The sequence below is a fragment of the Pelobates fuscus genome, chromosome 1, assembly GCF_036172605.1.
Source record: "Pelobates fuscus isolate aPelFus1 chromosome 1, aPelFus1.pri, whole genome shotgun sequence".
NCBI classification, from domain to species: domain Eukaryota; kingdom Metazoa; phylum Chordata; class Amphibia; order Anura; family Pelobatidae; genus Pelobates; species Pelobates fuscus.
In genome coordinates, this window is record NC_086317.1 from 313087139 (window position 1) to 313100645 (window position 13507).

Here is a 13507-nt window from a genome sequence, read left to right on the forward strand (position 1 = left end):
TGGCTGGAGTGTGTCAGCAGTTCCTGCAAGACGAAGGCATTGATGCTATGGACTGGCCCGCCCGTTTCCCAGACCTGAATCCAATTGAGCACATCTGGGACATCATGTCTTGCTCCATCCACCAATGTCACGTTGCACCACAGACTGTCCAGGAGTTGGCAGATGCTTTAGTCCAGGTCTGGGAGGAGATCCCTCAGGAGACCATAAGCCACCTCATCAGGAGCATGCACAGGCATTGTAGGGAGGTAATACAGGCACGTGGAGGCCACACACACTACTGAGCCTCGTTTTGACTTGTTTTAAGGACATTACATCAAAGTTGGATCAGCATGTAGTGTGTTTTTCCACTTTAATTTTGAGTGTGACTCCAAATCCAGACCTCCATTGGTTGTAGAATTTGATTTCCATTTTTTAATTTATGTGTGATTTTGTTGTCAGCACATTCAATATGTAAAGAACAAAGTATTTCAGAAGAATATTAAATTCATTCAGATCTAGGATGTGTTATTTTTGTGTTCCCTTTATTTTTTTGAGCAGTGTAGATATATATATATATATATATATATATATATATATTTTTTTTTTTTTTTTTTTTTTTTTTAAAACAGCTACACTCTGCTTCTAGTTTAACCTTTCATCATTAACTATTTATTCTGCTGTTCATGTACTGAGCAAATGTTACATATTTATAACTTTTCTTTTGGCTTGTTCTGTTTTGTTTTTTTTTTAGTTTTTTTCCCTTTGTATTATATAAGCACTTCTTCCAATTCCCAATTGTTCTTTGCCACTAGGAGAGCACATTTCTAGCAGTTTAGTGACAGGAGTAAGAGAAGTGAGCATTCTCTTACTCCGTTCTCCCTGTATCTGCACTCTGGCATCTCACTGGGCTTCAGGACCTTTATCACACAGACAACACACACGCGCACACATTACATGTATCACTCACAATCAAAACAAAGCAAAATACATCTTCACCTGCATAGCCAGAAATCCTTGCACCAACCGTGCACGGCATTTACAAATAAAGCTAAAATTCCCACTCATCCATTGAGTTTGGCTGGGAGAAATAGTTCAATAACTGTGCCCTCTAGTCGTTACACGAGATAAGGGACACAAAACCAGGAGTAGAACAAAGACATGCAAATAAACATAAACAGAAATCAACACAGACATAGATGAGTGGTAATTGTTTTAAAATGGTTGAAAACCAGCAGCCAAGAAGCCAGGTGTATACTAATAAGAATTTTAAATTTGATTCTAAGCATAAGATACGCATAATGTAAAGCTAATGTGTATTAAAATGTAGATATCATAAGTATTTTAAAAGAAAAAGGGTTTATTCTGTGTTGTTGTACAGTTCCAATGCTTTAGATGTGCTTTAAAGGATCGCTGTTTCGCCTGGGTTTGGCACAGAGATGTGACAGTACCGCTTTAAGTAACTGAAAGTTATTTTTTCTTCCCATGAAAGAAGTTTCTTTACACTAATAAAGCTCCAAGAATATAAGCCATAATTCCCCAAAATGAAGATGCAGTTTACTTTCAGTGGATATTAAAAAGTGAAGAGTAATATAGCAGCACCATTCATAATGCATTCACATTTTAAGGCCAATTTAAAGTTTGTTTATGTCTAACGTAAAAATGGGAATTTAGTTGTAAATATAACGGCCTTTTATGTAGTGTTGAAATAATGACTAATTTAGAATTCAGCCTGTTATAAAGGGGAATTTATAACTAGGCAAGTGATTTTATGTACACGATCACTTAAATGTGATGAGGACTGTGTGCTGATTCATTTTGTTTCATAAAAAAGATGCAGGATTCTGGTTTTGATTGAGTTTTGGAGTAAAGTAACATCAAATAAAAGCTGATGTATTATAAAACAAGCCTTTTTTTACATTCTAACAAGGAAAATACAATGTAAGCAGGACCACGCTAGTTTCTTCCAACATGCTGTGTGGCATGTTCAGATGCTTGTACCATATGGCATTATCTGGCTAACTAGAATGCAGGTGCTACAGTTAATCTCAGAATGAAATGTGAGCGATTTTCATATATCTCTAGTGTAGTAATTATCCATTTAATTCTGATATAGTGATTTTGCAAGCAAAAAACGGAATAATGATATTCTAAGTAATGTAGATAAGAAATGTTATTGCTACCCATTAAGCTACCCACCCTTAGATGTTGATGAAAACAAACAAACAAACATATGGAAATAATTATTGTTAGATTAAGATAATCAAGGTATTTTGAAGAGCAACTTCAAAGACGACAGTGCTAACATTCAACAATGAATAACAGAGGATCGCTAGCCATTGATATTTTGGGTAATACACCCAGTTGGGCAATATACATGTAACCAACTTTGTATCGGACCTTGGCATGTGGGACAGGGTACAGGGACAGAATATTTCTTATAGTTTAGTGTGTCTCATAGTATGAATTGCTGTCTAAATGATGCATGGCTATGTGTGATCAAAGATACAGCATAAAACAGAGGCTAGATGCACAATAAGTAGATGAAGACCGGGAGCTCCTAAAAATATTATCAGTCATCATTGACTAGACTTTTTCACGTAGATTCCATTTTCAGAAAGAGCAGCCTTCTAAAAGATAAATGTCCTGTGTGCTTGATGGAGTGAAGCTCTCATACCCATAAAGGGTATTTCACACTTCTAATCTAGGGGCCTTGTTATGTAATTGGTACACTGAGTCATCCTCTATGCGCCAACACGTGTATTCTGAACACACAAGAATAAGCCTGACATACAGTGCCTACTTATTCCTTTTAGATAATAATGTCTTTGCCCTGTTAAGGTTTGCTAGAAGAGAGCTTTACATTCGTCTTTGTTTTGGTTTCCTGAGTCTGCTTGTTCTTGTTTACTTTGTTTTTTTTGATACCCCTGACTCAGCTTGGCTTCCTGATTCTGTGATTTATTTTTTCCAGCTTTATTAAAAGGTATACAACCACGCATATAATACAAGACCAGAAGCACAGACAGTATATTGTATGCATATTGATTGTGACAAGTGAAGTAAAGGTCTAGCCTTCGCTGTCTCTATCCATTAATACTGGAAAGAGCAGTGTGTAAACAACTCTTAAACTGTTAACCAGAACATTATCTACACTATTACCCAAAAATAGTTTATATATTCCTTGAGTCGTTTGCAAATATAAAATTGATGAGGAAGTAAAACCATACAGTATCTCACAAAAGTGAGTACATCCCTCTTTTTGTAAATATTTTATATCTTTTCATGTGACAACCAGGCCCGGACTGGCCATCGGGCACACCGGGCAAATGCCCGGTGGGCCGCGGTGGCCATGGGCCGTGGCCAGCAGGGGAGGTCCCAGGATCTCCCCTGCCGGTCTATACAGGGCCGGCACTATCCGAGCGCCGGCCCCGCTGTGTGCCATGGCGGGCCGGTGGGGAGATATAAGCTCTCCTTCACCGGCCCACTTTAATAGACATGCGGCTGGGGAGGGAGAGGACCCCAGCGGAGCTCTATTTTGCAGCTCCGCCGGGTTCCTCTCGCGAGATCCGGCGCGTTGCCATGTTCACTCACCACTGGACCACCAGGAATGGTGTCAGAGTGCCGGCCCCCTCCCACTCTCTCCAGGTGCCAGCGTGCCGGTCCCCCCCCTCCCAGGCTAAAGGTAAGAAGGGAGGGGGAGGACTTAATAACTGGTTATTTTTATTTTTTACCCCCCCCACACATAACATTTATCCACAGCACTCTCACACCCATCACACACAGCACTCACACACATCACACACAGCCCTCTCACACACACACACAGCCCTCTCACACACACAGCACTCTCACACCCATCACACACAGCCCTCTCACACACACAGCACTCTCACACCCATCACACACAGCACCATCACATACAGCACTCACACACAGCACTCTCACACACACAGCACTCACACACATCAGACACACCACTCACACCCATCACACACAGCACTCACACCCATCACACACAGCACCCTCACACACAGCACCCTCACATACAGCACCCTCACATACAGCACTCTCACACACACATCACACACAGCACTCACACACACACATCACACACAGCACTCACACACATTACACACAGCACTCACACACATTGCACTCACACACATCACACACATCACACACAGCACTCTCACACGGCACTATCACACAGCACTATCACATACAGCCCTCTCACACCCATCACACACAGCACTCACACACATCACACACAGCCCTCTCACACGCACAGCACCCTCACATACAGCACTCACACACATCACCCACAGCACACACACACAGCCCCCTCACACACACAGCCCTCTCACACACAGCACTCTCACACCCATCACACACAGCACCCTCACATACAGCACTCACACACATCACACACAGCACTCTCACACACACAGCACTCACACACACACCACTCACACACATCACACACAGCACACAGCACTCACACACATCACACACAGCACCCTCACACACAGCACCCTCACATACAGCACTCACACACACACATCACACACAGCACTCACACACACACATCACACAGCACTCACACACACACACATCACACACACACACACATCACACACAGCACACACAGCACTCACACAGCACTCACACACATTACACACAGCACTCACACACATTACACACAGCACTCACACACATCACACACAGCCCTCTCACACACAGCACTCTCACACGGCATTATCACACAGCACTATCACATACAGCCCTCTCACACACATCACATAAAGCCCTCTCACACACATCACACACAACACTCTCACACACACACACATCACACACAGCACTCGCACACATCACCATCACACACATCACCCTCACACCCATCACACACCGCACTCACACCCATCACCCTTACAAACAGCACCATCACACACAGCACCCACACACACATCACACACAGCACTCACACACAGCACCCTTACACAGCACAAACAGCACCATCACACACAGCACCCACATACACAGCACCACTCAAACACAGCATCCATCACACCCACTGCACCCCTCACACATACACACTGCACCAAACACACACACACACACACACACACAATACTTCCGAACATATTCATATTTTATTTTATATATATATATATATATATATATATATACACATACACACACACACACACACACACTACAGCACCCCTCACACACATACTGCACTCCTAAACACATTACGTTCCAGACACACACTAGATCCCTTACCAAACTCTGAATCATATACACACACTAGATCCCTTTATACACTCTGAATCCTTATATACACACACTCACTAGATCTACACATTCTGGGTCCTTCAAACACACACTAGACTCCTGTATACACACACACTGCACCACCTACACACACACTACATTTCTAAAATACACACTCTGGATCCCTTATAAACACACTAGATTCATTGTAAACAAACACATACTACACCCCTAAACACACACTCTCTACAACCCCAACAAACACTACATCACCTATACACACACACACATACTGTACACACTATAGCCTGTATGCACACACTTAGAACATCCCCAATACACATATTCTCTACAGCCCCTAGCCACATATGCATTACATTACACCAAAAACACAACACGACTAAAACCGACCTTATTACACAATACCACACCACAATCAGCTCACTCTACACACACAATATACACAAGCAGGCTCCAAACACATGCACAATACTCTTTCCTGGCCCTTTTGTCTCCTGGTATCCATTTATAGAGACACCAGAGACAAGTTGCAAGGAACCACAGTGCAAGCATGTTATTAAATTTGCTTGCACTGTGCAGAACAAATACAGAGCTTTTTTTATCTTGCTAGAGCTCTTTAGCAGAGCTCTGCGCATGGTCTGCCCTGGAAGAGCATTGAACCAACATGCTCACTTTGAGAGGGGGCGTGTTTGTCATTGGTGATGACGAAACACACCCTCTCTGCCCCGCCCCCTTCTTAGTGGGCCGCTGTGATAAAAAAATGCCCGGGACGAATTTTTCTCCCAGTCCGGCCCTGGTGACAACACTGAAGAAATTACACACTGATACAATGTAAAGTAGTAAGTGTACAGCGGGCAGGGCCGGACTGGGAATTATTTTTTTTTGGCCCAGGCATTTTATAATCACAGCGGCCCACTGAAAAGGGGGCTGGGACAGATAGGGTGTGTTTTGTCATCCCCAATGATAAGCACACCCCATCTCAAAGTGAGCATATTGGTTCAATGCTTGGAGCCTGCTTATGGGATTGGGTGTGTGTAGATTGAGCTGATTGTTGTGTGGTTTTGTGTTAATAGGTTGGTTTCAGTAATGTTGTGTTTTTTTGTGGTGTAATGTAATGTATGTGTGTCTATAGGGGATGTAGCAAGTGTGTGCATACGGGCTGTAGTGTGTGTGTTTACGTGATGTAGTGTGTGTAGGGGTTGTAGAGAGTGTGTGTTTAGGAAATGTAGTATATGCGTGCTTACAAGGAATCTAGTGTGTTTATAGGAGATCCAGAGTGTGTATGTCAGGAATGTAGTGTGTGTAGGTTACATAGTTACATAGCTGAAAAGAGACTTGCGTCCATCAAGTTAAGCCTTCCTCACATATGTTTTTGCTGTTGATCCAAAAGAAGGCAAAAAACCCAGTCTGAAGCACTTCCAATTTTGCAACAAACTAGGAAAAAATTCCTTCTTGACCCCAAAATAGCAGTCAGATGTCTCCTTGGATCAAGCAGCTATTACCCCACTAATTAGAAATTATATCCCTGTATGTTATGTTTTTGCAAGTATTTATCCAATTGCAATAGTAGGTGGTGCAGTGTGTGTGTGTAGGGGATCTGGTGTGTGTTTGAAGGACTCAGACTGTGTGTTAGCGTGTGTGTAGAGGATTTAGAGTGTATATAGTGTATATGTGTAGATGATCCAGAGTTGGGTAAGGGAGCTAGTGTGTTTCTGGAATACAGCAGTTTCACAGGACAGGTTCCATTTCGAACAGGTCTCACCATGGTCGACCAAAGAGGTTGAGTGCATGTGCTCAGTCTCATATCCAGAGGTTGTCTTTGGGAAATGGACATATGACCTCTGCCAGCATTGCTGCAGAGGTTGAAGGGGTGAGGGTCAGCCTGTCAATGCTCAGACCATACGCCGCACACTGAATCAAATTGGTCTGCATGGCTGTCGTCTCAGAAGGAAGCCTCTTCTAAAGACGATGCACAAGAAAGCCTGCAAACAGTTTGCTGAAGACAAGCAGACTAAGGACATAGATTACTGGAACCATGTCCTGTGGTCCGATGAGACCAAGATAAACCTTTTTGGTTCAGATGGTGTCAAGTGTGTGTGGCGGCAACCAGGTGAGGATTACAAAGGCAAGTGTGTCTTGCCTACAGTCAAGCATGGTGCTGCCGGCACTGGAGAGCAACAGTGGGAACCATGAATGCAAACATGTACTGTGACATACTGCAGCAGAGCATGACCCCCTCCCTTCAGAGACTGGGCCACAGAGCAGTATTCCAACGTGATAACGACATCAAAAACACCTCCACGATGACCACTGCCTTGCTAAAGAAGCTGAAGGTAAAGATGATGGACTGGCCAAGCATGTCTGCAGACCTAAACCCTATTGAGCATTTGTGGGGCATCCTTGAATGGAAGGTGGGGAAGTGCAAGGTCTCTAACATCCACCAGCTCTGTGATGTCGTCATGGAGGATTTCTGTGCTCCGACCTGTGCCCCTCACCTGCTTGATTGAGCTTTGAGGACTGCCCCAATATGGAGTGCTCTCTCGCATTACCCTGTGATTCTCAGAGCAACCCACAATCAGTGAGTCATTGACTAAGCTCAAGAACCGTGAGGAAGCTATTAAAGTGGTCTACACCTGATATTGGTGCAGACCGCAACAGTCCCCCACGGACCACCAGAGATCCAGCTTATCCTCCACTGGTCCATCAGGGATCCAGCTTCTCAACACACACTAAACTGAACCACCAGGAATAGCATCCCTTCCTTCCAAAAGATAAGCATGACAAGGGCAAATTTATGAATTTCCCCCACACAAACATTTAGATACTACACAACAAAATTCAGCCATCACACACAATACTCAACAGCATACATACACGCTCATCCTTCAGCACATATGACAGTCAGCCTCCTCCACACACACACACACACACACACACACACTCAACCACTAAGCACACTCAACACTTACATAGAGAACATTGTGATATATATCTATTGAATGGATTTTGTTACAGTACAGACACTTATTATCCTGCTGTGACACTACGAAGGATAATAATTTGTGTGTTTAAATGAACACTCTTATCACCAAAACAATTTCATGGAGGTAAAGCTACCATGGTGCCTGGCATCTTTTTTTAAACTTGGAAGTATTTCAGAAGAGGTGATTACCTTTTTTCTTTGTCCATGGTTAATCATATACAAAATTGCTTGCAGTTAAGGCATGAAAGAAAAAAGTGGAAAGTGGAGATATCTGCCTTGTTGGTTGTGCAGAGTATTCTGCAACAAAACCACTGGGCATCAGAAATAGATGCCACGACTGAAAGTATTTTGTTGCATCAAGGATAATGGTATTAATGTTTATGCAATTAAGAGTTTTCAAGCGATACATTAATCACATACATTAGGGTCTCCTCTAGCACATTGCTTGATGTGTGACCCTCCTTAGTCCAAATGCCAGTGGCTCAAGAACATTGAATCAGTCTGTCTGAACCTAAAGCTAAATTGTCAGATTTTCCCAAAATGTGTAAAATGCCATGTATATGAAAGAGTGAAGAATATGATAAGTAATGTCAATGTTTGAATTTTTTTATATTAATAATCAATGACCAGAAATGAATTGTAAATTAAGTTAATCTGTTTTCTCATTTTTTCTTTTTAAAGATCATGATGATTTGAAGGTCAGAAGCCCAATAAGTTGTGCAGCTCAGATTTCGTAAGTCAATACTATATTTTTCTCTTCAACCTTGTTATATACTTTAATGGAAAATATTGTTTAAAACATAAAGGGAATCTTCTAGGCATACTAAAATAGTCATGCGTTCAATTACGTTATCTCCTTTTTTATACATTTGTTAGATATTTGAATAGCACCGTGTCTAAAACTTAAAAAATATAAATGCGTTTTAGTAATTTAAAGAGATTAGAAAATAATGTCACTGCGCTCTTGTGAATAACTGAATTCATCCAAAAATGAATCATGAAGTGAACTGTGTGAAGAATTCACAATCTTACTTAATGTACTCTCTAATTTTTGATTGTTCTTACTTGTGCTCTAACTGCTATCACTCAGTATAGTGTATTGTGTATATAACGTACCTCTGGCAAAAAAGAATCAATGAAAAAAATCACAGAAAATCTCACTCATAAGAGAAATATGAATACTATCAGGATTATTCTCTAAAGTCTGAATAGTTGCCATTAACAATGTCTAGAAGTTGCAATTAGCACTTTAAAAGGGCTTTCCCCACTATGAGAGCTCAGTCTGCACCAAGTCAAAGATAGATAACGGGAAACCATTCACACACTATGCGATAACAGTGAGACTTCTCTTGAGATCTGGCTGTCAGAGCATTCTTTTTGGTTGGCTTACACGCCAACCAATCAGAAGCCCCATACTGTTACTACATAGCATGTGAAACACAATTTAATTGCTGACATTTAAGCCTTTGAAAGCCCAACCCCCCACCCCACCCCAAATTTGGATTATATATTATGCAGAACCATGACCCTATCTGAAAATCAATTTAGATATAAACAAAATAGCAATGGTTTAAATAACATAGAATCCTGTTGTTTTGTTTATGATGTTTGGATGCACAAGTGCATTTATAGAACATTTTGTCAGTACCTACTATAACCTTAAAAAACCTCTTACCCACTCTATGTTGTGTTATGTACTGTGATAAAGAGAATCTAAAACTTGCCTCTGGTCCTTGCATCAGTGCCTATTTTCAGCACCACCTCACAGTGGAATACAATTAAACATATTGCAGCGTCTACAGAAAGTGTGTATGGGTGAGAAGGCCTTGGGTGAGAGGATTGACACTGAGATCCAATGCTTTAAAGCAGAATGTTTAAATTTTTCACAAAGACCATAGATAATAGCCAGACGCTGATAGAGCATATACTATTACTTTAAGAATATATACGAAATAAGTCAATTATTGCATTAGTTTGTGTTACTTTACATCTGATTGTGATAGCTAGATAGACAGACAGACAGATAGATGGACACAAATAGATACATACAGTGGTGAAACTACCGCCATCGCAGGGGTCGCGGCTGCGACCGGGCCATCACTCCACGAGGCCCGTCTGCCCTGCTGATCCCATCTGACAAGTGAGGATTTGAATCCTCCCGGCTACACTGTGCATCTTCCCAGAAACTCCCCTACACCCTGTGTTGGAGAAATGTCCTCCGGGGAAGCGGGGTTTCTAGCCCTGGCCTACTGCTGTTTAACCCTGCGCTTGGAAATTTGTCTGGGTTCCAGCACACGGAGAGGTTCCTGCTCCATGAGCTGGTTCATCACTAGGCATGTGCATGGGAAAAAATTTCGGTTTCGTTCGGCTCGGCATTCCGAATTTCAGGATTTCGGCACTTCGGCAACTTCTGCACTTCTACACTTCTCTTGCAGCCGCTTAGTAGATAACTCCCTAATTCCCACGGTATTAGGGAGTTATCTACCAAAAGGCTGCAAGACCTAAATTGGTCTTTCAGCCAAATTTACTAATACTAAGTTAAAATTACTTAGTATTAGTAAATGTTGCCCCTACTCGCTATACCGCAAGTAGGGGCATGTCTATTTAACAGTGAGCTGTGTAATTTGACTCATAACTCTCTGATTGGTTACTTTCAATCCACCAATCAGAGAGTTATGAGTCAAATTACACAGCGTGGGAAAATTCCAAAGAACTGTGTAAAATGACACAGAGCACTCTGATTGGTGGATTTCAAGCCAACCAATCAGAGTGCTGTGACAGGTAAATGTAGAGACTTACCTGTCAGTCTCTTCATTTACCTGTCAGAGCACTCTGATTGGATGGCTTAAACCCACCTAATTGCAGGGTGGGGCAAGGCTTTATAAGCCTTCCCCCGCCCTGCAGAGCTCAGTCTGCGCAGAGCCCTCCATGGGTGAAGATGGATTATTATTTTTTGCACTCATTTTTTTTTTTTTTTTTTTAAGTGTGTCGGTTATTATGGATTTTTTGGTAAAAACCAAAGAAAAGAAAAAGTTACCTGCGCTCTCTCCTTAATCCCTATGTATATTTAGACAAATGGAGGTCATTTAGTTGCTCCAATGGCCATTGGAGGGAATGCCCGCCTGCCAACGTCAAGGCAGACCCCCCTAAGCGGGTCCTAACACTGACCCTGCAGCCTGCTTCCTTGAGCTTCTGGCAAAGATATCTCTAATGAGACAGAGAGGGGTATTTTTTATATACACCCCTATATACTTATTAACCCTTAATAGGGAACACATGGGATGGGCGGCAGCATTGTAACCAGGCTGTGTGATACAAAGTAAATACAAATACAAAAAGAGAAGTCCTGCGCTCACTCCCATCACTAATGGGCTGGTAACTTTTTATTTTCTTTGGTTTTTACTATATATTGGGGCTGATGTGTACTGTGGTCCTTGCTGCCGGCCCATTAGTGATGGGAGTGAGCGCAGGACTTCTCTTTTTGTATTATGGATTTTTTATTTGGCTTTTTTGGGGGGCTGAAAAGAGAAGATTTTAGAAGAAAGAAAACTTCAAATGGTAAGTTTTCTTTTTTTTTTTACAGGTACTTAGTTAATCGTCCCCCCCTCATTTGTTTTTAGGGTGAGGGGGGTAGGTAGGGGTTAGTTGTTTTGGGGAGGGGGGTGACTAGAGGTTTGGGGTCCCCTAGTAATCTGGGGAAGGGGGGCAATTTTTTATTTAGGGCCCCACCCGCTACTCAGGGGTGGGGGCCAGGGGGAGGACATTAGGTCCCCCCCCTCTATTCTAATTTAGGGCCCCCACCCACCGTTCAGGGGTGGGGGCCAGGGGGGAGGACATTAGGTCCCCCCTTATTAGTATTTAGGGCCCCCACCCACCGCTCAGGGGTGAGGGCCAGGGGGAAGGACATTAGTTCCCCCCTATTCTAATTTAGGGCCCCCACCCACCGTTCAGGGGTGGGGGCCAAGGGGCAGGACATTAGGTGGGTATTAGGGAGTTATCTACTTATTCATTCCTGTCATTCCATTGACTGGCTAAGTGTCAGGATCGGGACAGGGATCCAACACGCAGAGTACAAAGTGTAGTAGGTACGTATACCGGACCTTAGAATGGCCGGACTTAACGTAAGGAGTAAGTAGAGAATGGTCAGAGACAAGCCGAGGTCGAGGGAACGAGAAGACAGGTAAGCGAGAGACAAGCCGGGTCAAAGGATAACAGAGATAAGCAGAGAGATACAAACAAGCCGGGTCAGAACCAAAGAGACAATAGACATACAAGAGCACTGAGTGACTAGACTGGCTAGAACCACGACAGGGCAATGAGCAAATGCGGCAAGCTCTATTAAATACCCCGGTTCTAGGAGGTAATCACACCCCCGACGAGTCCTGGTTCGTGTTCAGGGTTTGAGTGACAGGTCGAGCCGGCTTGGCGTCATGACGTCGGCTACTGAGCGTCACGTCATAAAAGGGCGTGGATCCCTCGCGGCCGGTGTGTAACCGACCGGAGGGACCGCGAGGAACGGAGGAAACAGCCCTTCTGAACGGGAAAACGTCTAAGTCTCTCCTCTTATCAGAGGTAGAGACTACAGGTACCCTGACAGTACCCCCCCCTCAGAAACGCCCACCGGGCGGAAGCATCCGGGACGAGATGGAAAGCGGGAGTGAAAAGCCCTGCGGAGGCGAGGAGCATGAACATCCTCCTGAGGTACCCAAGTCCTCTCCTCAGGACCATATCCCTTACAGTCGACAAGATACTGTAACCTCCCTCGAGAAATTCGAGAATCGATGATGGAGTTGATCTCGTACTCCTCCTGGCCCTCAACCTGAACAGAGCGAGGAGAGGAAACAGTGGAGGAAAATCTGTTGCAAATTAACGGTTTCAGCAAGGAAACATGAAAAGAGTTAGGGATGCGTAAGGCAGATGGAAGTACTAGACGATACGCAACCGGGTTAATACGAGCCAGGACCCTGTAAGGGCCAATGTAACGAGGAGCGAACTTCATAGAAGGAACCTTTAAACGAATGTTTTTTGTACTCAACCATACCCTATCACCAGGAACAAAAACAGGAGCCGCCCTTCTGCGTTTATCAGCGTGTTTCTTGAACAACATGGAATTATGTAGGAGAATTTGTCGAGTCTGATCCCACAACTTCCTCAGATTGGCAACATGAACATCAACCGACGGTACCCCTTGGGAAGGAGAGACCGAGGGAAGAATGGAAGGATGAAAGCCATAATTCATGAAAAAGGGGC

At 43.3% G+C, this 13507-nt stretch overlaps 1 protein-coding gene across 2 annotated transcripts in view; it reads left to right on the forward strand.

Annotated features, from left to right (window-relative positions):
• Nucleotides 1–13507, forward strand: part of AFF3 (ALF transcription elongation factor 3) — a 487926-nt gene that overhangs the window by 301387 nt on the left and 173032 nt on the right. For both annotated transcript variants that reach the window (XM_063458843.1, XM_063458853.1), the window contains exon 5: nt 8939–8990. In XM_063458843.1, coding sequence (XP_063314913.1) covers nt 8939–8990 — 52 coding nt within the window. The remainder of the gene's footprint in view (nt 1–8938; nt 8991–13507) is intronic.